This window comes from Bombus vosnesenskii, unplaced genomic scaffold (genome assembly GCF_011952255.1).
Source record: "Bombus vosnesenskii isolate JDL3184/JDL3185 unplaced genomic scaffold, Bvos_JDL3184-5_v1.1 scf7180000013263, whole genome shotgun sequence".
NCBI lineage: Eukaryota > Metazoa > Arthropoda > Insecta > Hymenoptera > Apidae > Bombus > Bombus vosnesenskii.
In genome coordinates, this window is record NW_022882923.1 from 4,718,464 (window position 1) to 4,745,536 (window position 27,073).

Sequence of the window (27,073 nt, forward strand, 5' to 3'; positions counted from 1 at the left end):
ACAGAGTTGTTTAAAAACGAGACGCTGGACTCGAAGAATTCAAACCTGAAAGAATTTCAAAATGTAACATTATCCGAAGAAGTAAAAGTTCCATTAAAATTCCGAACCTTCGTTTTCTGATGAATTAAATATCAATCGCATATCCTGATACCAACAATTTTCCAAAAATAAAACAAAGAACGTAGTCAGGCAATTACACAATTATCCATAAGACAATTAAACGCTATTCTACTATGCGGGTAACAAAAGTAAACTCACTTACTTAAATACCCATTACTCCAGATCCCGTATTATACGATTAATGGCCACCTAAAAACACCATTGCACGAGTTAAACCTACCTCCTTACCCATTTCTCAGCGACTGCTATAAACTTGCCAGAAATACGATCCACCGTTTCCAGCAATACGTTTAACGCCATCATCGTGCAAGCTTAAGCGACACTGGACAATTATAATTTTCCTGATTCACCCAGAAATACGATCTGCTAACTGGTTCGAGTAGCGTGTTAAGCATCATCATCGTTAAAGTGACACTTTGCAGTTAGTCCGTGTCAGAGTAATGGCAAAGAATGGTGCGAGCGAATGCCGGAATGGTAAATGCTACTTATTTATTGACAATCATCGTAACGGTGTCCTGCACGCAATCCGTGGAAAGCGTTACATAATTTCGTGGGCCGAAACTTCCGGGTTTAGATCGTATCTCTGTTTAGAAGAAATTTATTCCGACGTTTGACCTGCATTTCAAACGGGCAGGTTTCAAACTACGGCTTCAAACAATGATGACTGATACTATGGAAACCTCCAAGTTGAACTAGGCGTTGTATAATTCTCGAAAATGTCTTCCTCCAGTGTGCGTTTATATTCGAATATTCAAAGAGATCTTTCACGAAAACATTATACTATTTTGAAAACGAAATATGGAACGTTTCGAAATTTCATTAACTGTGTAACGAGACCAGAATTGGTAGAGTTTGAAACGAGTCTAAAGATAAATTTATGTCGAATAGTGTGATACTTTGAAACTGATCCTTTTGCCATAAAAAATATGTAAGAAATACACCGTAGAATTTTCTTGAGTTGAATATTACTATTGTTTTATGGTGGTCGAATGCACGAAATAATTAAATCGCTAGCTTCGATAATAATTAAACACTGGTATTGAAAATTAAATTAATTTCGTCGATACTTTGAATAACAAGTGATCTGATCCTATTGCTAGCTTGGATAACAAACATACTCCGCAAATTATTCATTCTAGTCGAATTTGTCGTATTTGCCAGTTTTAACAATAAACATACTATTCCTGTTCTTCCTGTCTCGACAATGATCGAATTAATCTTATCGATCTTAATGCGGTCATCGGTAATGTTTCTCATTGTTAGAGAAAAGAATAATAAAAGATTCAAAATAAATTCCTAAATTCGGTAATAATTCAAATATATATATATATATATATATATCACTAATTACGTCATTTATTTTTAATAACTGATAATGACGGAAGATATTAGCTAATTATTTAAAGCTAATTTTTAACTAATTCCAAATTTATAATCACCAGTGAAAATGTAATAAACTATTATTTTCCACTTTTTACCATAGTATGATTATTTTTTAGTAAACAAAAAAAGTTTTTCAAAAAGAAACAAAGTTAACAATCGTTCTTATGAACTTACGTGGATCCTCGTATTGATTTTCACTGATTTTCATCAATTGAATGTACTCCAAGTCGGGTTTCTGAGAAAACAGTTTGATTTTCTTAGAACCACTCTGCTTCTTTGATGATTTCTCCACTTTCGACATCACTGTAACAAACAAACGTAATATTTTAAGCAAAGTGCTCGATAATCGCGTTCAACGGCTTAGATCTAACGTTTCTAAACTTACGAGGTATATAAGATATAGTAGAATCTAAAAAGCAATTATTATACCTTTCTAACTTTGGATTATTTTTCTAATTGTTAAGTTTCATTCCTCAATCTCAAAATCTATCACCCCAGTACTTTTTTATTCAAACATTTGAAGCCTCATCCAGAGCTTTGTTTCTGCTGTACGGCTTAGTTCCTAAAATCTAACGTATCTTACTCAAACTTTCGAAATTACAGTTTTTTTACAAGCTATAATATCTGGCTGAGAATTCATCGTATTCCAGATGAACAAACGTATCGAACGTTGTGCGTTCTGCATGGCGATAGATCGACGGTTGTCTTATCGAGGCCGATTCAGCATTAAGATATCACGGTACAAATTTAAACGGGAATTCGCGCGATGACCCCGCGTTTCGCTGTTGAAATTAAAATTAATCGCCAGAGTATTTTTTTTCCTTTCTGTCAGACAGCATGCGCTCGTGCGATAAGCTCGTGAAAAAAGAAGGCGCCCGTGCGAACGACGAGCAACGATCATTGCGTAATGCGGTTACTTGGAATCGATTAATTGACCCTCATCTCGCGAGAAGAAAAATCAAAATTATTTCCAGATATCTCATCAGCCTTGACTATCGAGACGCACATGCGCGACATTCGAACGATGCACGAGGATTCTCCGTTCAGCAACGTTTCTGGTTGCGGAATCACGTGTGACTTCATTGCGTCATTTTCATCAATAGATGAAAATCTGTTATTAATATAATACTACAGTCAAAAATATAGAAATTTTGTGTTTTTAAGATGTTTGATGATTATTCTTCATTTAATATTTTAACAAATATTATAGGGTTCTGTTAACGTCAGGGTTAGAGAAAAGGAAATGTTTCCATTTTGAAGGATATTTGACAGTGTTTCTTTTTTTTAATATTACAATGGTCGAAAACTATGGGATCTTCATTGGATAAAAATTGTAACATATTTTCGTTATTATTATTAGCAATAAATTAATGTACTATCGTTATTAATATTTTTCAGTTTGAATTTTGAATTTGCATCTACTCGCGTCATTTTCACACGTCTCTCGGTAAAAGTTTCTCTGATAAAAAGTTTGCGAATTTCAACAAGCGAACATCATTCAATAGAAGATGTTCCTTACTTTTCGAGATCGCGAAAATTTATATCTTTTGGAGATGTAGACGATTCTTCGTTAAATAAAAAAGCTTCAGAATATTATTTAAACAATAACGCGAGTCTGATCAAATTTCTCTAATACTTATTGCTAAGTACATAATCAAAGTATAAATACTCGGTTTCTGACTTCATTTTGTCGACACTCGAAAGACTCGAGTGGTCATACGTATGTATAAACGAAACACTATAAATAAACATTGGATATATCGAACCAATTGGTTCACTCCACTGTCCCTTGTAACGCAACACATTGCTGAATCGCCGAATTTATCCTGATCGTGGTATCTTTTTTGCACAGCAAGTTTAGAAAACCGCAATCGAGCGTTTTGGAATCGATCCGAGTACTCGCTTCTTTGCTGCAAATTCTCAATACTCTTTACTTTGCCTTTCAAATAGTCGATAAATACTTGAAGTCATTCAGAAACGATACGTTACTTTTATACCATTCAAAGCAAAAGGATTCGTACAAATATTTGTTCAAATTTTACAAATCCTTTTTTGTGTTACATATTTTCTAAATTTTGAAGCGAAAGATTTCTTGCAACTATAAATATCAAACAAAAATGTAGACGATACAAAGGATTTCTAAAAGTCACATTAAGACGAACCCAAAGAAAACTTACATAAATTAGATGAAAGAATTAATAATTACAGCATTATAGTAATAGTCGAATATTAGAAAATAAACGTCACTGTCACTATATTAACGTTTTATTCGAATATTCGATACTTGAAAAACTTTTTACTTTGACATAATAACATCGATTCTACAACGTCAATGATTGATCGTCGATCTACCATCGAAAAGAACAAATAACCCAGATGAACGTACGAGTACAAGCGACCACAGATAGATAGACGAGAAAATAAACTTTATAATTTTCCTACAAACTTATTATTAGCTGTGCTGCATACATTTTTGCCATATGTTTAGAAAATTAAACAGCGTGTAAAACTATTAATTAGAAAAAATGTTCTCATTCAAAATCGCACGATTCAACGTCATTGTCGATAAACTTCTGTTCTACGTCATTCGTCTGCTCGATTCGCGCATTCTCAAGAAGAATCCAACAATTACATTAAAAATATCGTTATGAAGGCTTCTCAATATCCATCGCCACGTCAACTGTGCACTTTTGCTCTCGATTAAAGCACTCGTCACGCTGCATCAACAGAAACTGATCTCAGTATCCAAACACTTCGCTCCTGTTAAGTTAAAATAGCAGCAACGAAATCGCAAGAAACAAAGCTGAATCTTCCATTAATACGTCCGAGGCCAACAACGACCAGTACGAATCTTGTATATGCTGTCCATTTAATTCTATCGATGATTCACCATGTTCAAAACGATATCAGAAAAAACATTGTTGATCAATTTTGTATCGACAGTTTCCCTAAATCTGCAGTTACGAAGTTAGTTAAAATTGTCGAGGATTGTGCGTAGTAGGATCAGGTATCGTAAAAATTATTATGCTCAGAGTCCTGATTGTGACAAAATTTTATCTATCTGTGCTAACGTAGTAACAAATCGGTTAATCGTCGAAAATATGAAATACGTAAAATTATGTAAAAATTATTTCTCGGATGAAAAAATGCCATTTTGAAATACATCTGCCGGCTGTTAAAGAACCAAATGGTAACTGAAATCATCAGTGTTACAAAATGTTTAAATGTCTGGGAATTATATTGTAGATAATAAAATCCCAACCTTAAATGACTAACCGAACGACTGATCCCATAGACAACCGCAAAAGGGCGAGGTTCATCCGTTCGACGAATTTCTCGAACGTCAACCTTCGACGTTCATTAAACACGAAGAGGAGGAACAAACGATCGTAAAAAATTCTGCCATTCGATCTATCAGCGATTCATCCGTTCCGCGAACCAGTCAGATCCACGTACAAGCGATCTGTGTTACGCAAGCTCATTAAGCTGATTTCCAACGACAAGCGATTTCCTGGCTTTCAGATAACCACGTCGATTGAACGGAAGAGAAGACGAAATTTCATGACGTTGATTAGACGTCAGGTTGATTAGTCGGCCGATAATTGGAAAAATGGCGCGGGAATCATGTACAGTAGAAGACAAAAGTATTCGTACGTTTGTTGCCTATATATATACAAAATCTCACACATATTTCTTATTATTTGAAATACTTCGACAAAATATTCCAATTCTTTTACACACCTTTATTATGATATGAAATTACGTGTGCACAGATTTTGAAATTTCATTAGCGTTATTACGATGTTCAAATATCGTCATTTATCGTGGATAAAGTTTGAAACAGAACCGAAAATTATAAACATTTATGAGTAACTATTATATGCTTTTATGACTCAGGAACTATAACATATATTATACAAGAATAGAAATGCATACATATATAGAGATGATATATGCAATGAGCCATCTGAAATACAATAAATTACACTTGAAACATTTGTTTATAAAATCAGTAGATACTGAACTTCATCGTTTTCATTGACTCACCGTCTATTCAATAACGTCGGAAATATTTCTCTGCTTATTTCTACATTCCAACTACGATACTTTTGTCTCGTACTGTAAATTTTTCATAGAACTGTCGCATGGAGAACGTCCAAAGTACTGTCGTGCGATCTAATTGCGCAAAATGCGATGACTGAACACGATGCAAGTATACGATTAGCGATGGCATTCGAAGTTGGAAAAACACCGATGCAGATTTTCCCTGCACTTTTGTTCGAGGAGGAAGTGTATCGTGGAATATTTCACTCATGTTGAAAGATTAATGGGGATCGGCTTGTGAGATTTCCTTGAAAGCTCTAGATCGATAAATCGGTTAGCAATGGTAATCGTCGGTGGCTTTTTATATGCAAATAGGAGATTCCATTGGTCGAGAAATTTTTGGAATTTTATTGACTAATTAGGTGTGGCTGCGGTTTAAGAATTTACCGAGGTATTCGATTACCGAGAATTGAGTAATTTGAAATGATCGAGATTCTTTGGTGTTTGTCTCATTCGAAATAATTACCATTTGTTTGTGTTTGAATTGGATTGTCGAGCATCGAGTGGTCTGAAATAATCGAGATTCTTTCGTGTTTATCTGATGTGAAATTAAATTCGCTTGTGTTCGTGGCAGTTTAACAAAACCAATTGAACAATTGATCAATTGACCGAGCTGAAGTAATTGAGATTCTTTGAAAATTACCTGATCTGAAATAAAATTTATTTCTGCTGAGTTTCTACTTAGTTTCTGCTAAGAATTAATGAAAATATTGCATTATTGTAGATTAAATAATTTGATAGTGATCTAAATCTTTTGATATCTCTATATCGTTTGAAATAATGAAAAATTATTTATATTTGTGCCATTTTGGAAACTGATCGACTAGATCGAGAATGAAATAATCTGAAACATTTGAAAATTTTCTATCACGTTGTCTCAAAAAGTTTCTTTCGTTTTATAAGGAAATAATAGATGCACGTTTTTTTTTTTTTATTACGTATGATACATTTTGTTCTATTACATACGTAATTCAATAAAATAATATAAAACAAAAAATCTTGCGTATCTATTATTTCCTTATAAAACGAAAGGAACCTTTGGGACAACTTAATATATTCGTCTAATTAAAATTTCTTTATATTCGTGTCGTACAATGATATTTTATTAATTGACAGCTTTTTGTAGATTTTAATTTTTGGATTAAATTACAAGAAATTCTATAGATTGGAAGATCAATTACAAACAGAAAATCAGTGAAAGACTGAATGTCTGAATGAGGTAGAAGTGCAGTAGCAACGACCTAGCTTTCTAATATCAAGTACCTCTGTGTTCAATGTAATCCTCGTTAATGACCTGAGTGGCTTAAAGACACTTGTACACGCGTATGTACCTGATTATACAATAGTTACGGATAACTCCATAGCACGATTTTCGTAATCTTAGTAGGTAGCTTAGAGTAATACTTCATTCATGAAATGCAAATTAAAACAGGTTTTTAGTAGAGTACTTTTTCCATTATCGCCATCATAAATCAAATCCTTCTTACCTACTTAAATAAATTATATATAACGGGTGAATATTACTACTAAATATCCAGTTAATTGTAAACATAATGAAACATTAAATAATTCATTTGGTTTGTTATTTCACATCGATTGCATGTTGTTTTTACAGGCTATTACATTAGCATTTTATTAATATTACATTAATATCGAATCTGTTATTTAAAAATATTTTAATTCGACCAGAGAAGTTTGTTTTTACAAAAAAGAAGGATCCAAAAGTTAATTAACACTGACGGTAATTCAAAAACACGTTCTAGGAACTTGTTATATTTTTTCTTATAGTAAACGGACCTGTCACGTTCAGTAAAATAATTTTATTCTATTTATAAGAAAAAAAAATACAATTTGTACACTCCGCCATAAAAATGTATTATATTCGTAAAATTAATAAAACGTATTTTTACATACATATTAAATACGTACTTTATCATATCCTATTTCCTATTAATTCTTATATTCTAATTTTACAAAACTTCAATAACATCCCACGAAACATAAATCTTCGATTTCACGATCCCGTCGACATGCCTCATAAACTGTAGTGACCTAACGTAACTCATCCTCGAAACAATATTTGGACAAACTTGCAGATAATCCTCGTAAACGTTTGTGATACGCGACTCAATCGACGGATACGTCGCAACTGGAGATACTCGATCGTTTAACTCGTATAATTAATTAACGCGATTCGCGGCCAAAATAAGAATCGCGGGTCAACCGATAACCTGGTCGATTTTTGTCGGCGTCTCCACGTACAGACTATAGACGACTGTCTGGCACATTGTTTCGTACATTGTTCGCGACACGATGAAACGTAGTTCGTGTACTTGCCAGTAGATAAGGAAGACTCGTTTGGACGAACTAAAAATGGCAATGACGATCATATGATTTACCTATTACCTATTACAATATTTGCTACGATTTTCAAGACTCAGCTACAATAAGAAAAAAAATGAAATTTTGACCTTTCACGACGCTCATATGCAAACTGGCTCGTCGAAGGCTCGAGCGAAATTCCACCGTTCTATTTTTATCGAAAGATTAAAATTGTACAAGTTTCAGACATATTAAAGATATCGATAAATATCTGAGAATGTTTTCACACCTTTTTGGAAATTTAAAGCTACGATAGAGTTAGCACGTAAACGATTCGATTCATCCATTTACATAGAACAGAAATTTCTTTCGTCTTCTATTATAGAAACCTATACATTTCCTCGACCAATTTCCTCTTTTTTACAAATCTGCATTTAAAACACCAAGCTTTTCTACGATTTATTCGACGCGATTCCAAGCCGTTTTACCTTCCCTCGAGACTCGTCTACGATTCCTATAAAAACTAGGAATGTTATTGCTTTTTATACCTAATTTGGACGTCTCAAAGATGTCCAGGCATTGTAAGTATCTTGTCTCTGTGAAGCAAACCTTGGCCAAGTAAACTCGATTCCAACGAACGAAGAAATTATACACAACACGGATGCCTGGTTCTATCCCAAAAGTTTCATCGTAGATAATGATCAAACGTTTTGCTACCGCGGCTCGTTAAGCGTGCAGCCTAAAGCCGGTTGCAGCCGAACAATGAGAGGAGAAATTTTGACGTCCCACTCGCTTAGTATCGTGGACCGTGTGGCGGAACAAAGGGACTTTACGTCACGTCCGAGGAGATTAAACGCGCTTACTAAATGTCGACGCGTGGGCGACACAGACACCGTGCGCATTGTACAATTGCATAACGACACACGGCTACGATCCAACCGAGAAAAAGGGATTCGGCGAGCCTAGGACAGCGTCCACAGCGATTATGCTGTTCGCCTACCGGGTACAGAGATACGCGGACAGTGGACCTCCGCTTAATAGAGGATGGGAGCTCTGCTTCCGTTTCAAGCGCAGCGATTATGATTATTAGACGACGCTCGTGCATTGTGCGAGTGTTTGGTTTAGTGAATTTCTTGGAAAGCGAAGCGATGCTTTGACGCTTCAATGTGAGTTATGCTTTTGTGAGAAATCTGAAGATGCAAAAATGTACAGAACGTATGGTAGATACAGAATACAGTATAATACAGATACAGTATAATAAAATATACGAAATATCCAAAGTGTAGCAGGATGTTTATTAGATGAAATAAATTTCTCTCTAAGCTACGTTCTTTTCTTTTTTTAAATTATATTCGTAAAAATACGAACTTGCATAAATATCCGCGCTCTAGTCGTTACAAGCTATAACTCAGAGCAAATTATATCAACTCCTTGCGATCCATAATTTACAACTCAAATCGATTCGAATTTAACTCGAAATTCATTCTGATCACTTACAATCCGATTTACAATTTCACGCCGCAGATGATATAATAACAATACGAACGATTTCCAATTTCATGTTGGTTGAATTTACAAGATCTTCGATCTTCTCTTTCTCCGACTTCACCACTTAAAATAGGAACGTAAAGCGTTATAAAACGTTGCATCGGACAACATCCAGGTGAAAAATAAAATTGTAACATGTTGCGGGGCAATCGAACAATTCCAGAAGACACCGATATATACAGGGTGGTTAGTAACTGGTGGTACAAGCGGAAAGGGGGTGATTCTACGCGAAAAAAGAAGTCGAAAATATAGAATAAAAAAATTTTTTTTTAATTTTTTTAAAAATCTACAGCGAGATCCGCTATAACGAGACGCGATAAAGTGCGTACCGAGCGAAAATTCAAAGTCGATTTTCTCGAAAACAAAGCCTCGAACGAAAAATTTTTATTCTATATTTTCGACTTCTTTTTTCGCGTAGAATCACCCCCTTTCCGCTTGTATCACCAGTTACCAACCACCCTGTATATAGAAATTATACAAGGTGCGATATCGTCTTTGACTTAATCGTATTATTTGTATTCTACCGTATCGTAAAACGGCTAAACTAGCCGACGTGATTGGCTCTGATCCATACAATGTCTCTATTATTCGTTGCTCGAGCCAGATCAATAAAGCTGTATGTAGGCAATTTAATAGGGCTGGAAATGCTAATCTCGTTTAAAGAGACTAGGTCATGCGAAGCGTTACCATAGATTATCAGTGAATAGTTTACGAATACAATTCTGACATAATATGCCTCTCAGAATCTTGCAACGTCTTTAGAACTTGAAAAGCCACTTACATTTAAGAGAATTTATTATTAATTTGCCTTGCCTATTTTCACTTGTGGAAAATTCGCTCAGTCTTAACGCTTCTTATCTTTCCTCGCGTTTCGCTATATCGTTGATATTCTTTCCGGTATATTTGTACCTTGAAATGGCTGTTAGAATTTCGTTTTACACCTTTCATTAATCTTCCTTTCGTTGTTAAAATTTTCTTTTCTATTGTATTTTACGTATTTCGCGGTAATGCCAAGTTCCCTGTAATTTTAGAACTTCGGAAAGTTGTAAAAAGCCTGAAATCATTTACCGAATATCTTTCCTGCGCTGTACAATTGTTCGTTAAATTATGTGCTTGAACCTATTAAATTCCTGAATAAAAATAAAAATTCGCCACGAGGATTAAATTAAAATTTTTATAATATGAGAGTCGATGATATACATATATAAATAATATAGTGGATTGTTATAGAGTATTTATTAAGTAATTATCATTAGAATCTAGAGAATAACTAATTGAATTTCGAAGAATCATTGGAGAATGGCTTTCGTCGAAGTGCAAGTCTTTCCGGAAGCAGGCCACTTCATCGAGAAACTTATCGCGTGAAAGAACGAAGGGTCTGTGTTACGGCCGCGAGAAATATGCGGTCAACCAAGAAATCAAATACTTTTCTTTAAAGACATTCGACCTTTCTTTCACACGACCTTGACGACCATCCGTGAAACCACGTTTCACTTAAACGACTCGTAAAAATTAACCCTTTTTATTGCTGCTTTCATTTCAGAAGCCTCTTTCAACACCGCATGATCCTTGACTCACGAACGGCAGTGACAGGGATTTATGGGATATCAGTGTCCAGCAAAACAGAAAAAGAAACTACAGGTATGTTTCTGAGAACTACTGATTTTAATATTACTGGAATATCATTCCTAATTTAGAATTCTTACAATTCTTTGATAAAAGTGGATTTGTGTTTTACCGTGTTTATCGTTTTCCCAGATCTTTTTCAAAACTCGATCAGCTTCTAGTAAATGTAAGATTTACAATCGTCAAACAAATTTTGATATGTAGATTCTGCTGCAATTTTTCTAATTCGATATCCCTTTCACTATACATTTCATCGTTTTATCGTTTTCGCGATTCTACCTTCTTAGTTATTCGAAATACAAAAGTAACTTTTATTTAACAAATTCTACGGAGTTACCAAGTCATATAAATTCAGAATTCCCATTAAACTCAAGATTCATCTATATTTCACAATTCAGCCGACATTTAGACTACGCTTTCAATACGCTGAGAAATCCAAACCAAAGAACAATAAAATATCGATAAAGCGGATACGCGAAGGTATGTGAAAATCTCGTTGAAAGTGAATGATAAATTTTTCATACGAAGTCTGTTTCGTAAATTAATTTATAATTCATTTTCTTATTTCGACGAAGAGAACATTCAAAGTCGTGGCAATCCAGTTGCAGCAATGGAAGGATTAAAATCTTACAAGTTGCAGTAGCAAAAGCTTCTCATAGATAAAGCAAAGAAACTACATTAACTTCATGAGAAACGAGATACGGAGTAGTTGGCAGGCGACGAAGTCGAAGCGGGACACACGATGAGAAAACGATTCTAAAAGGACTAGGCGGCGGCAACGCAGAACCGCAGAAGAAAAAGCGCTTACCGCGTGATAATCCGATATCCCGACACAGGATACAGGATATGGGGTGAGCGACAGACGATACATAGTTGTATCATACGAGCCAGTCGACACGCGTTGTCGATCACGTGAATATGGGGAAGATCAAGCAATTCTCATCACTGAACACTGATAGATGCTTTGTATGACAAACTGGCGATAAAAGGAAGACGAACTTCTCAGAACGTAACCAATCGTCAGTTAGTTCCATCGTCTACGTGACTTCATTTTTGCTGATCTGAAGGACAATGAGAACTTTGACCCAATACCACGCGTAACCAAATGTGACGATCGATCGATACTTCGTATCTCTTCTTTTCAAAATTCCTTCGTTGAATGTTTCCATTTGTCTGTAACATTTCGCGCGAGCAGAAGAATCTTCAGTGTTCGTAGGAATTTGAGGAATTTCAAAAGATTCGATCTTATGTAAATTAATTTAACGTCGTTCTAACAACTAAGATTCATTGATTGTAAGTTTCAACGGCGAGTTGCAGGTTTGTTATACCACGGAGACGAATTAAGTGCTACTTTGAAGACAATACGATGTCTCTAGGAAATATTTAACGTAATTTGAAATTTCAAATAGTTTCAAACAAATATCAAGGCTACAAGAACTCTATCTATATCTTTTTATCTGAACTGAATGAACTTTCATATTGTAACAAGATTTGCTATAAAATATTCTTACTTCGTATATTGATAAGTACACAAATGTTATAGATATCGCGTGAAGAAATAACACGATTTGATAAAAATATGAGCCCTTTTACGGAAAGATCTTGCTGCTCTATCGTGAAACCTAAAATTTCATATTCTGCGTGCACGCTTCCTTTCCATAATAATTCTCTCTTTGTTAGCGTCTGCATCTATCATTAACATTCTACGTCTGGCCTAGGAAAATATCCTATTCAGGAGAATATACGAACCTATTCTAGAAACCGATGCCATAAGCCACGAAAGATGCAAAGAGTCCTGTGGCCACGTTGCAGCAAATAGTTGCTTCCTGCTTCGCGCAAAATTCAAATAAACCTTAGCGTCTCGCGAGACGCTTGCTAATCACCAAGCGTGGTTCAACGTCGACGACGCGCAAAAGAAAATGAAGAACGCCGAGCTAGAAGCGGTTTTGCAAACTGTGTGTCGTCTGTTTCGCCAGACTAGCGGCGCCAATACACCACGTGTCGTTGAACTGGACGACATTGTTCAAAGTGTAAGAGGCTGCACCCTCGCACGCATCCGACTCTCTTCTCTCGCCAACTCTTGCATAAACATTTCGGTCTTTTGCGACCAGGCGAGCTTTCGGCCGTTTTCCCCGACGCGTCGACCAAGCGGATGTTATTCGGGGAATAAAAGTCAGGGACTGGTCGTTCGTAACGATCGGACAAAGAGCCGGGGTGATCGTACGGAGATCGAACGCGAAAATGAAATATAGCGCAAGATGTTGCGAATCTGCGCTGTGGATGCGAGACGACGCGTGGCTTTACGACGCGAGTGTGATATCGAGTCGTTGTCAGATCTGTCTGACGCTTGTCTGTTGGGATGCAAATTAAAAATGCGGATGCTTCGAGGAGAAAATTTTTATTAATAATAATAATCGTAATCTGCATTGATTACGTTATGTAAAATAATACATGAAGTTTCTCGTGTACATTGTTCAAAATAATTAGAGAACCCATTGGCTTGAAGTCAGTCATTCAGAACGAAATATTTGTAGGAATTAATAGACAGAAAAATTATGGACGAACTGCTTGTGACTATTTACGTGTTAAAATATGTATATGTATTTTGGGAAAATCTTTTTCAGTCTGGTGATCTAATTAATCGAATTAATCCGTTCAACTTTTACGCATTCTACACACCCATAACACGTGAAACCCCACGCACAGTTAAACCTTCTCTTTAATAAAAAGTAATTCGCAATCTCGATTATTAATTTTGAAGAAACTAATACACTGCGAAATAGTCTTGTGAAAATTCAAATTGCCTCGACAAATAGAGAAAGACAACATCTATAAATTCAAGCAACAGTTGCTTAGAATAGAACAGTTACATTTTGCAACAGCTTTTTTCATAGAAAACTGTTCGTTGTGGCATTGGTTTGTTGTAACATCATTCTTGTATTACCTCATAGTACGCAATTTGGGAATGACAGAGTCTGAAAGTGTCTTTTATTTACTCGTTTTGTCGAGTACTCCAAATTCTTAAAGCCATAGCTGCTTTCCCTTTTATCATTCTGTAAACATAGTTCACTAGAATTCCATTTAGTAGTACGGTTGGTTATACCGAAAGCTATTTTATTATATCACCGAAAAGCGTGAACGCAGACCAGAGAGACGAGCGATTCAGCCAGTTTTCTACGGACACAGGCTTCCGGCACACCGATGTCACCTAGCGCTTTTATCCCAGGTCAGGATAATGCGAGCAGACAGCCAGCCAAATTACGCTGGGGACAAAATAGACCGAGCAGACGTGTTGGTCGTTTTGGAATATCAGGCAGCTGGTCGTGTAGTTGTCCAGCTCTTCTGTTCCGCTTTTAATTCCGGATCACGGTGGAATTTTCATGCGACTAAATAGCAGCAACCTACTTGCGCGTGACTGAAATACGTTTCTCGGGTAAAACAAAATTTCAACAGCACGAGGAAATTGGCATTGGAAATCTGTTCTAACGAGCTTGAATCTTTTTGTTACTCGCGATGGGTTTAAATCTGCAGGGCGTAAATCTTCTCGGCTGATTCTCTGGATTCTTCCTACCAATGGGATTGCAGTTTGGCTGCTCAAGTTCTCAGACGAAACGTTTGGATGTCAAACAATATCTTCTCTTTCGTGTGTTCTCGTTCGACGAAAGTTAATAAACACACATTCATTGTGCGATTCGAATTCTATAAATTACAAATATAAAATTGCACGGTATAAATGAGACACGGATCGTTGTATGATTGAAGCAAATTTTTATGGCGGATGGAGTCGTTAAAAATGTGAAGAGATAGTCCAAAGAAGATGGAAAATCTAAAGAGAAAAAGATGTACAAATTTTAAAAAGATAAAGCAAAAATCAGGAAACTGGAAGATGATAGAAAACTAAGAAGCTCTAAAGATCTTAGAAACATGGAAGTTCCAAGTAACATAGAAAATATTGAAAAATAAAAAGACATTGCGAGCCTGAAAATATTTCTAAAAGTTCGTTTATCATTGGAAACATATTTTTCGTTGGTATTCCTTCCATTTAAATTCTACGATCGTATGAAATTCGAAGAAATCGAAGTACTTACAACGTAATAATAAATTATATATTGCTTGGCCCTTTATTGGTTGAACCATCCTTAACAAACATAAAAACTCTGCAGGTGTGAAATACACGGAACTGCAACCATAAACAGTCCTATATTCGAGCTCAGCGAGTTACAGCTATCTTAACAGGTACCTACTACTCAACAGTTAATTCTACCTTCTTTCGTTTCCACTGGCGTTCTCAATCGATTCGTTCTCATCTTCGTGAAATATAGTAACAGGCGAGTTACGAGGAACGCATTAGCGTAAACTTCAAGAGCATCGAACGATATCTCGCGATTCCGATAGACGGTGGACCGAGTGCGCGTACAGCTTCGGCTATTTTCGCCGTAGCCACCTTAGAAATAAATTACAAGCGAACGACGGATATATCCCGCTGCGAGGTGGCGATCCGCGGCCTGACAAAAATGTTTACGCACCAGAAGTTAAACGTCTGCCAGCAATATCTCTCGCACGAGCTGCCAGCATTTTACAACTTCGACATCTTTCGACCAAACTCCAAGGTCAAACGAAAATCCTTTTTGCGTGTCCACTTATCGCTCTTTAACGACTGTTAGGGAGTTCGCGAAGAAGCTGATCGTGTACAACGTTTTAGACGAAGGGTTACAAGTTTTACAGTTCATTTTTACTTAGATAAATGTCGATATTACGTATTAATTTTTTAATAACAGTTAATAGTAGCGTGTGGATCGTGTCAGCTTGATAAGAACAGTAACGGGTTTCGTGTCTTTTCTTTTTTTTTTATTTCAAGGTACTGTGGGATGGTGTGACGTTAGCGAAAGACGTGGCTGATTGTTTATAAACGTTGTTAAGATATGTTAATGTTGTCAAGGAATGTTATGACCGTTGCCAGGGTTTGTTACAGTAATGGTAATGGTCAGAGTTGAATTAATCGTGATCGAGAGAAGTTTATCGTGTTGCTGAGACGTAGAAATAGTGTTAAGCGAATTCGTGAAGTGCGATATTATATTCAATTTTGCGAGAGTGTTACAATATTGTGTTTATCATACTGTTCTTTTCTGTTAATTTATAATAAACATTCCTACAGTACTATTTCTCAGAATAAGCTGATAATTGCTGTGATTCGTAGAATTAATTTCATGTAGATTCAAAGACGATTTACGCTCTTCGCTGAGAATTGTGTTGATCCAGAAAGTGAACTTTTTCTCGAATACAGAGATCGTTTGTTGCTTTTCTAAGTGCCAAAAACATATTGTTAGAACGTATAGTTAAATAAGAATTGAATATTCAGAAGTAGTTACACAAAGAATTATTCAGTTTAGACGCAAGGGATTTCAAACAGAAGCTCAAAATGTAGTCCGTGCGTATAGTAGTTCCGATGATGGTCTTATACTACTGTGGATTTTCCTATCTTCTCCTACCACTGTGTCTTTCCTTTCTGACAAATCTTTTTCTATTATATCCTGGAAAATAGAATTGTTAACGTGCCTGATAGTTACAACTAGTTACAAATTGCCAGATGTAAAAATAATTTTTATTGCACTGACCATTTGCTCATTGTGGCAAACTACTCTTCTAACCATGAATATAGAATTTATATCTTTTCCCACAAAAAGTATCGTTTCTTGCATTTTTGATTGTTACGTCGTTTACACTATCAATTCCTCAAACAGAAATCGATTTCATTCTTCATTTTCATTTGTAATTAACTTCCTCCACCGTATTCTGCATAGAATTTACACTCTTCCCTATCACAAGATTCTCTGTTTCCTTCAGACTCGCATCGTTTGCCATTCCAACTCCTCAATTGCCAAATTTCTTTCTATCACCATCCATAATGCGTTTCATATATCATTGAATTATTAAATAACGTACAAATTTATATTTCTATGAAGATAATTATAAAAACGAAATCTAAGTGGAGAATTATTGGGTTGGCAACTAAGTGACTGTGGGGTTTGTCATTATCACCTAATGACCCGCAATCACTTAGTTGCCAACCCAATAATTAGCGCACAAAGTATCATTACGAGCATCGTACTCCACACGTTCTGTATATCTTCGCGTATTACGTACATATTACGCGCCTAATTGCACCTACCACTCGAATGCATAAAAATCCACAGTCGATATATCAGATTCTCTGCCGGCTAATTCTCCATCAGCTAAATTCCACGGTACAAAGATCGCACGTGTTGTGGATTCTATGTTTACGATCACTCGTATACTTGGGCTATCGAAACTCTCTCATGGTCCTAACCGGAATGTCTCCAGCTGGGTGGCTCGACTTTATTGGTTTCATGGACCAGCGAAGATGAGTTTCCAAGGTATTAGAATACGACGGTATATTTGGAAGAAGGTTTATGGACTCGGAGCTTCGAACGTGAAATTTATCGTTGATTAAAAGAACCGTTTGGCCGTAGTGCGTGTAGGGTACCTTTTTGGACATGGAAATAGGCTCGGGGATAAGGTTGCCCGTTTTTAAAAAATCAAGGGAAGCTGCAGGATGGTGTATAGATTTGTTTTCTTTAGCTGTAGGTGGGGGAGTATTTGTGGAGTTTGATTTACGTGCTAGACGCTTATACAAGTATTTTTGTTCCGAACGCTGGCGTTGAGTAATTTATATACTGCGATGCTATTGTTGAGAAAAGATTCCACTGTATGTTACGTCTCATTAAGAATCGTATATACTTTGTGCCAGCAGATATTGACATCTATTATGATATTCGATGCCTATCGCTTTAAAATGTTTAAAATTGTAAAGCTGTAAAATCTCAGAGTTGCAGGATTTACAAACCTTGAAACTTCGAAATTATATAACATACTAGAATTCTACATTCTGGAACAGCAAAGCCCAACAGATTCATTGCATCATAACGATAAATATTTAGAATCTATACAACAATAGCCATTTCTCCACTCGGAATAAACTAACGAACAAATATATGAGACACGTGAATATTCGACCGAATTATTTAAAAAGCAAAATGAGCATATTTTAATCAATTTTTTTTTCTTTTTTAAATATTATCGGTCGCGCAAGCTTTTAATAACTTTGAATCTCCTCGTTCCTCACCACGTGTCTTTAATCACGCCGTTTCATGCCTCGGATACACTCGTTCACCCACGACAATTAAAAAAAGCGAATCTTTTCATAGCTATTGAACGTATCTAATCGTTTCAAGGCTGAACGCGTGCAGAAATTCACGAACGCAAAGGAGACCGCCAATCATGTATCCGCAGGATCTTTCAACCGCGACGAAATGAATCGATCAACAGGCTTGTGACCAATCGATTGTCGTTTAATCAGTATAATTTACGAGACTGAAAGACCTGACGACTGATTTATCGACAGCCTGGTCGCCGTGTCCTCGCGGCCAATAATCGCAAATCGAGTTTACGTATCGTTTAATTGCGATTAATGACAGAATCTGTCTAATTAGTCGAGAAGAACGGCCCGTGCACCGGTAATTGGAATAATAATTGCAATGCACGTAGATTGGATAATTTATATCGCATCTAATTTTCATCTAGATTAAGATCGAACCTAATAGACCGCCACTTACTTTTTGCCTATTCATTGGTATTCATTTTTTGCGATTTTACGATAACGTTGCGAGGGCGAAGAATTTTAACACAGAACAAATTTTTATGGATTCCATGCATTCCTGTGTCAGAGCAATTTAGGTGTACGATATCGTATAACAGTCTTAGATTATCTGTTAAATGGAGGAGTTTCGATCAACGCACGAGTAGAAAAGATACTTACAATTTTCTTTCCCTTCATTTTCCTGCTTCGTTTTGTCTACCCACGTTCCTCTTTCCAACGAAATCCCTTTAAACCAAAGCGAGGAAGAATTTTATCTAAAAAAAAAAAGACCCTTCGGGGTTTTATCGTGACTCGATTAATTTGATCAAAATACCAATGTCAACCGAAACTACTTTCCAGATCCAACGTTAATCCATAATCGTATATGTCCTACCTACAATCCTGATCTTCGTTCGATTTAATCCATCAAAGCCCTCCCATGAAAACGAGACTATACGTATAGTTACTGATTACTAATTCAATCGTCCGTGCCATAAATCATCGAAAGACTTCCAAATGCTAGAGAAACGACGCCACGCGCAAATATTTCTCGTAACGTTCTCTAATCTCTTCAGCAAAGTCTAATTAGAAAACAAGGATTCACTGGTCGTTAAGAGGCCGTGTCTCTTATTCTCTTTGTCCACCAAGGATCCGACATTGACGAATGATCTTGAGAACGCCGATGCTCCACTTAACATATCTCCCTAATCGTTGCTTTACCTTCGTCCGTGCATCGTTGGTCGCCGGTTTCGCGATAAACTCCGGCATACGCATAATTGTTTTGACATACTTAGCTGCAGAAATGACAAACCGAATGGCGGTACGGAGGAGATAGCGAAGGGGGTTCGACAGCTATTTCCACGCGTCCGAGCATCTTGTATCGATAAATCATTCGCGGCATTAACAGAGTTTCTTCGTCGGGGATCGAGTCTTCGTTTGTCGGAAGCTGGAAATCACGTTTCGTATTAAAAAGCCGTCATTAAGCGAGATGTTTGTTTTCTTTCGAATGTCGCTATTTTGTTAATTTACTTGTTATTATGTGCCAGCTGATTCATTTTTTCTTTGCTGGTTATCATTATTTGTTATATTATTTTATCGATAATTATGGAGGTAGCCACCGGCATCGCGATATTTTAGAATTTTTCTGGAACGATATAAGACGAAATATAACGTAGTATAGGAATGACAAACGCATGGTTTCTGTTCCATTTGCAAACGAGTTTTTCGATAAAAATTTGTTCGCGATTACAAAATTTCAGAGATTTACATATTACGATAGGCAAGTGGTATTTTTGTTCTCGATTTATAACAGCTTTTTAATTTAATTTTCGTGCATCTTTCACTCGTTTCCGTGTATTATCCATGTGTTAGCTTGGGAAAAATAACGATATACTGATTAATTTTCTTGAATATAACACAACATTAACAGGATATTTGAAATAACGTTATTTTAACGATTATCCTCAAGAGAAATTCTTCGTGGCAATATCATATCGGTACATCCGTCAAAATTTCAATTAATTTCCTCGAAATAATCGCGCTGGCATTAAACTTCATTAGCATAAACAACAGTCGATACGTAATAACGTGGAACGATCTTGTTCGAGCTCTAAATGAAGTAGTATTTTAGTTATTCAAATGTTTATCGATATAAATGAAAAATAAAGAAAGTGAACGAAAATACATCTATTTCGCAAGAAATTGGTTATTACGTAATGGAAGATGAAAAATTAATGGAAAGTTATGTAAGAATTTATTTAATAATATCATGAGATAATGATAAAGGCACCAGAAGACTTAATGTATCAGAAATCTGCAACCATTATCTGTGAGATTTTTTCTTATCGACTTACAAAGACAGAAAGAGAATCGTTTGTTTGCCTTGTTTTGCAATTTATTTGCATTCTTTATATCGAGTTTTCTTTCGTATCAGATCGAAATCGAAGATCATTTTGCAAACAATATTTCATTGCTTGAGCAAAGTATTAACCTCGATTCACGTAAGATACTAAAGTTTGAAATATTGAACGCTGATAGGGATATATTGCTGAAAACAGCGTCGATAGGAAAGCTGTTGACAAAACGACGTTGACGAAGAAAATTTTGCAATGTCACCGAACTTATCCACAAGCAGTAAGATTATCACGGCAATTACTGCATTTTGATAATGTTAACCTCAATAATTGAATTTCATCATGGCGATAAATAAATGAAATTTCGAAATAGATCTGGAAATTCTCAAACAAAAAATCTATTCATCTCGATAAATTAATAGTTTCATATTTCGAAATTATTCCCCAAGCACGAGTCAGTGTAGATTACTGGAGAACTCTTTGTTTTCTTGTAAATCAAGAGGCTTTCTTTATTAAACAATATCTTTCATCGACGTGAAGAAGAACTTCGCAGTCAGTGGCCTGAAATTAGCGATTCATTTGTTGGGTTAATCACGTTTGATAAGACAGGCCAGTTGTTCTCGTTGGTCGATTAGCCTTGGCATTTAAGAATCTGAAACAAAATAAATTCGTAACAAACATTCAATTGAAGCTGATAGTGCACTGAAGGAAAAAGCAAAACGAAAAAAGATGAAAGTTCGTTTAAACCTTTAACCAGACTTCCCCTTGCTGCTACTTAATCACCCAATTAAGACTCGTGCATCGTTCAACATCATGTTTGCTTAATAAAGTTAAAATCTTTTTATTTTCTTGTTTTATTTATTTCCTTTTTTACGTCTGTTAATACAATAAGTACTCCCCCTTCAATTAAAATGTAGACAGAATAGAAGCGTACAAATGCCACTGAAAACAGGACTTCCTTTCAAAGAAAGTAACTTTTTTATTGTGATGTTACTTAAATCTTAATTAACGTTAAAATTTTTCAAATAAACTTTGTATTAAAACACGAATTAATTTAAACAATTCCTTGGTGAAATTAAAAAATGATCATTCTCCTGAAACTATATATATAAATCTTGTCTGTGATCACGTTTGTTCGATGTAAATAAATATTTCTATAGCTTTATTTTCTTACATATCTTTCTTCTTTCTTCGAAAGTAAATTATCCTCGGAGATGGAAGACGAATGACCCCGTCAAATCTTTCGTGAATTCGAGTCCTCGACCCAGTCCTCGTCTTATCACCACTTAATTAACCAATTAGGAATGAAAAATACAATTACAGAAATAACTAATCGTTGCTAACGAAAAATAGATATTTATATGTTCCTCGCATCGTTCGCAATACAGAAGATGAATACGAGAGTTAAACCTACGGAAAATAGTATCTTCTTCGAGCCTTCAATCAGATTTCATCTTATTACCATTTAATTATCCAATTATTCGATCGTTACTCGCTAACAATAAAAGTAAGTACACAGTATTTTTCTCCGACTTTTTCCCTCTTATTATCCCTCCATTAATCCCAGTATAAAAGATGAATGACACAGTTGAAGCTTTCACGAAGACCAAAGTGCGAGTTCGATCGTCGATCGCCTTAGGGTTCCTAACGCCTTCGTGTAATCCACGTATTACGTAAAGGTAAAATCGAGAGTTAATGTAATTCATTCGGACACGCCGGGTTATAAATTATAATCGTAGTTGATTTGATGTTGCGATATCTAAAAAACGATACGCGGCCGATTATGTAATTACTTGGCTGTGTTGAGGGTTATTTCGTGTACGAGCGTATCGTGTACACGCACCGTGGTTGATTATCGTGCTCGTTCTCGCGTGTGTCCCGTGGAATGTAGGAAATGCAAAACGACGGTAAAATATCGGCAAATATTTGTCTCTGTCAACGGCAACGTATTTACGAACAAATTAGTAACGAAATGAGAAAACAAGTTTAAACGAAAAACGATGCCGATTACGCCGATGCGATTTATCATTGGAAAGCGAATAGACGCTTATTTTTAGATTTCAGAATGAATTGTTAAGTAGTGACAATTGGTATGCTTGTTAGAGGAAATTTCTTAGTCTTGCGGTAGCATTGGTCAAGTCGCTATTATAGAAAGTCAGTAACACGTATTGTAATATTTTTGAAAGCAGAGAATGGCGATACTTTTGAATCTACTACGAAACGTGTTTATAGCGTAATGAAAGAGATTACTCCATCGATATTATAATAAACGTTCCGAGACAGATCGAACTTTAACGAGCAAAATAAATTCACTTCTACGGTTTTTATCCGAGTTATTCAATCTTAAGATCGATATCGAAATATCTCGTGATTAATTTACTAAAATTCGACCGAAAGATGTTAGCGTGATTTATCGATCGATTCTATGATCAGGTGATTGTTTTTAATAATAAATTGTAACCGATGAAATGGACACGATGAAAATAAATTCTCACATAGGAAACTAATTACACACGAGTACAAACACGACATCAATTAGCCAAGACTCAGCCGATTTTACGTTAATTCCAGTGGAACTTGACAAAATTATCTTTTATTTTGACAAGTTTTGTGAATATCGTTGAAAGTGTCGAAACGAATCGCGCAAATTGATTGTCCTCGCGGGAAGTTCACCGATTTGGCTACCATAAAGCGTTATCTTTTCTGTTTAAAAGAGTATCGTACGATTTTATATTATTTCATTGCACAAGTTGTTCTCCTTTTCTCTCTTTCTCTGTTAATTTATTCAATCTTTATTCGTTCGATTCACCCGATAATTTGTTATGATAAAATTATATTTTTATATTGCTACTGATCTCTAAAATTAGCTAAAATTAGCCTATGGACACTTAAGGAACAGTACTTGGCTACTAGAGAATAATATTTGGTAAGCATCATTAATGTAGCTGATTAAACATCGAAACTTGTTTGTCTTCGCCAGCTGCGCAAATAAAGGAAGAATAAAATTGGACATTCACGAGTCAAAACTATAAAACTCCATTAAAACGAGATTCTACTACATATATCGTAAGTAGTTCGATATACTTGGCTGTTATTGAATATGCAAGAAACATGCAAATATCGTATTTTATAGATTATGTTTTATTCAGAATACGTATCAATGCGTTACGTTACATTCCAGAGTAAAATATAGCCAATAGGATGGACTTTTTTATGCATTTTATATATCCTACACATGTACATTGTAATAAAACAAATTGCCTTCGTTTCAAATAAAAATGAAATATTAGCATAATGTGTAATATTATGGTAGACTAACGTTCCAATTTAAACTCTCTAATTCGTCGATAAAGAACAATAACACAAAAAAATGGAATTTCTGATTTAGTGCAGCTATATTACTCTACTAATCTATATTATTATATCTATGCAGCGATCTAGTAAAAAGAAAAGAAAATATGTCGTATACTACGTACGTTATGACATACAAAATCTCTGTGTCCGTGTTAAATAGACCGTGGCTTTACATGCGTTTATCAGAAACTTAAAAAAATATAGAGAATGCATATAATAAATAAAAACATAGAAAATATCCAAAGCACAGTTACAAGCTTTACAATACTTAGCAAAATGAATGAAGTCTCTGCTTATTTGCATATTTAATAGATTCATAAAAATTTAACACGCGATAAAAATTAGCAATCTGGCGATAAAAAAAAAAGAACGACAGAAATAAAACGAGGAACTATAAATTTATAAATTTCTCGTATCTATGATAATTCGAAAAAGTTACAAAATCTGAAACATAGTGTCCTGCACCGATTTCGCAACAGAGATTCAACCGGTTCCAGCTGGCAGTGATTCACAAGAGCAATCGGAGCCGTGTGGCAGATTTCTATTCGAAAAGCGACACGAGACGTCGATGTAGAAACGCGCGCTAATCCGAAGAGGCATGAGAACGTGCATGTAATTTCACCGCAGTCGCACGTGCGTGCATGTCATTCCCTCGGCCGTTCGAACGCATAAAGAGATCCTATTAATAGGTCGCATGCTCGATTGACGGAGCTCCCGTGTAATTTATACGCTGCACCGTGACAGTTATTAGGAACCGGCCTGGTGCAATAAGGAAACCGATCGAGCCGATAGCTACCGCTCGAAATTCCTCTACATCGAACGCACCCCCTTGTGAACTCGTACTCTTACGTAGTTACACACTTTAATTTTATTCTTCTGAAATTCGAGATTCTTTTGGATAAGATAGAATATGTAACGATATTGGAAGAAACGCGACTCTTTTATGAATTTTATACTCTACCTTCTTTCGTTGAAAATTTGCGATTCTTTAAAAAAGAAAAAAAAAGATAGAATGCTTAACGGTATGAAAAAACGCAACTGTATGTTCTATGTAAACTGTATATTAAAAAATCCGCGATTCTTTTGGAGAGACGATATTTCACTGCATTTATCGAAAACCCAATCCCTTCGTAGTTTTCATACGTCGCTCTCTTGCGAAAATTTGCAATTTTCTTAGAGAAGAAGAGGCACATTCTGTAGTACTGAAAGCACAACACCTGTGTCGATTTCATAGTGTTTCTTTTTCATCGAAAATTCCTGATATTTTGAACAAGGCAGGTAGATTCGCATTTTGAGAGAAATAGAAATTAAGGATTTCGATATCTTAGTATCATTAAATGGAGAAGAGCAGATAAGAGAAAATACGGGATGAATTTATTAAAAAATCGTTACAATTAAATATTGTTAAAAATGTTGTGCTATCGAATTGAAAAACGAGGAACCTTCGCAAGTGGCGCAATAAGTAATTTAGAGAAAGAAGAAAAAAAGGAGGATGGAAATTTTCACACGAATCTCACTTTGTTTCCGTTAGGATTTGCTTTTGTGCTTTCACGTTTTGTTTACACTCGATTTTCACTTTATCGTGAGTTTAAGTCTCGTACGTGACGAAAATCGAGCAACTTTGTTAAACCTGATCGCGTTGTTGCCAGTAACTACATACTTTGAAAATATAGCACTAGGATCAGAAAATAGCAAAATTGAGAGAGATAAATTTAGAAACCTGATCGTTTTCTCTGATCGTAAATAATTTTGTCTGTAAAATGTAGATGTAATGCTGAAAAAAATGTTCAGTTTGCACCACGTGATCCATAAATAAAATTTCAATTTTATTCGAAGAAACACCCGAAATATTTCAGAACATATATATATTTTAGAAAAAATGTTTTAACGTCATCGAACAATTTAAATTGTTCTATATGATTGTTTCATGTAATTCTGGTACTAATAATAATACTAAAAAGTGCACACAATGAAAGGGTAAAACTAATAAAGACAAACCAGAAGCAACGATATCTCGATACATTGCATGCCTGCCAACAGAATTCCGTTCTTCATTCCATCGAGATATAGATAGTACTATACTCGAATAAGAGCTTCGATCGGATTTGATCGATAACGATTGATAAATGATTTGTACCGATGCATGTAGCCTTTGACAGGCGATATGCATAATATATCATAGCTCATGAATCGCGTGCGTATATCGCGTGTGGTCTAATCGGCATTCGAATTCCTAGCTTTGCAAATTCGATTTCGCTCATTCGCCTGTGAGCCTCGCGAATCTAGTTTTATTTTACGTTCTGTTGGAAAAAGTCCTCCTTTTCTCTGCGAAAAATTATCCCAAGACTGCCAAAAAATGTTCAATACCGCCAATAAAAAGCTAACAAAATAATTTATGCTGATTGCACCAAAATATTTGAATAAAAGATTACTTGCTAAGACTAGCTTTTGCTAAGACTTGCTAAGAAACTAGCTTTTCTGTCATTTAACATTTTGTTTATCAGTGCGTAACTTCTAAACTTAATAATACATACAAATATAACGTATATAGCAAGTTAGATTAATCATCTCGCGTTCTCTGTCCAACTACTCGTGTCATTTTCGTACGAAGAATCCTTCATGATTTATAATACACGAAACAAAGGTGGAAGGCCTTAACAAAACGCTAGTGCTTCCAAGCTTACATCTCAGTAAATCGATAATGCATTAAAACACAATGTGCGCGATAAATATAATAATAATATCTATACCACACAATATTCATCCCATCCATCCCACATTCGTAAAAAAGAATCAAATAAAAAATCTGTGAAAACAATTATTCCAATTATTCCATTAAACCAACAATTTATCTTACGTGAAAAAGATATAAAAGACGCGTAAAAAAAGGCTAATGTCCTCACACCTGACTCAATAACGCATCCAAACTCGAACACAATAAAAATACGACAATAATAACAATGATAAACAATGTCTCATTTGCTTTCTAACTATCCAGCGCACGCTGCAGAAAACAAATAAAGAATGGGAAAAATAAATCTGAACTTGATCCAGTACGTTATAATCCCAACCGCAGGACTGCCGGTTCCTCCCTGCAGCCTCTTAC

General features: G+C 35.6%; 1 protein-coding gene across 3 annotated transcripts in view; it reads right to left on the reverse strand.

Annotated features, from left to right (window-relative positions):
- The window catches only part of LOC117232198 (A disintegrin and metalloproteinase with thrombospondin motifs gon-1), a 182,356-nt gene that overhangs the window by 123,156 nt on the left and 32,127 nt on the right, over window positions 1-27,073 (reverse strand). For all 3 annotated transcript variants that reach the window (XM_033491421.1, XM_033491431.1, XM_033491413.1), the window contains exon 3: window positions 1,678-1,806. In XM_033491421.1, coding sequence (XP_033347312.1) covers window positions 1,678-1,806 — 129 coding nt within the window. The remainder of the gene's footprint in view (window positions 1-1,677; window positions 1,807-27,073) is intronic.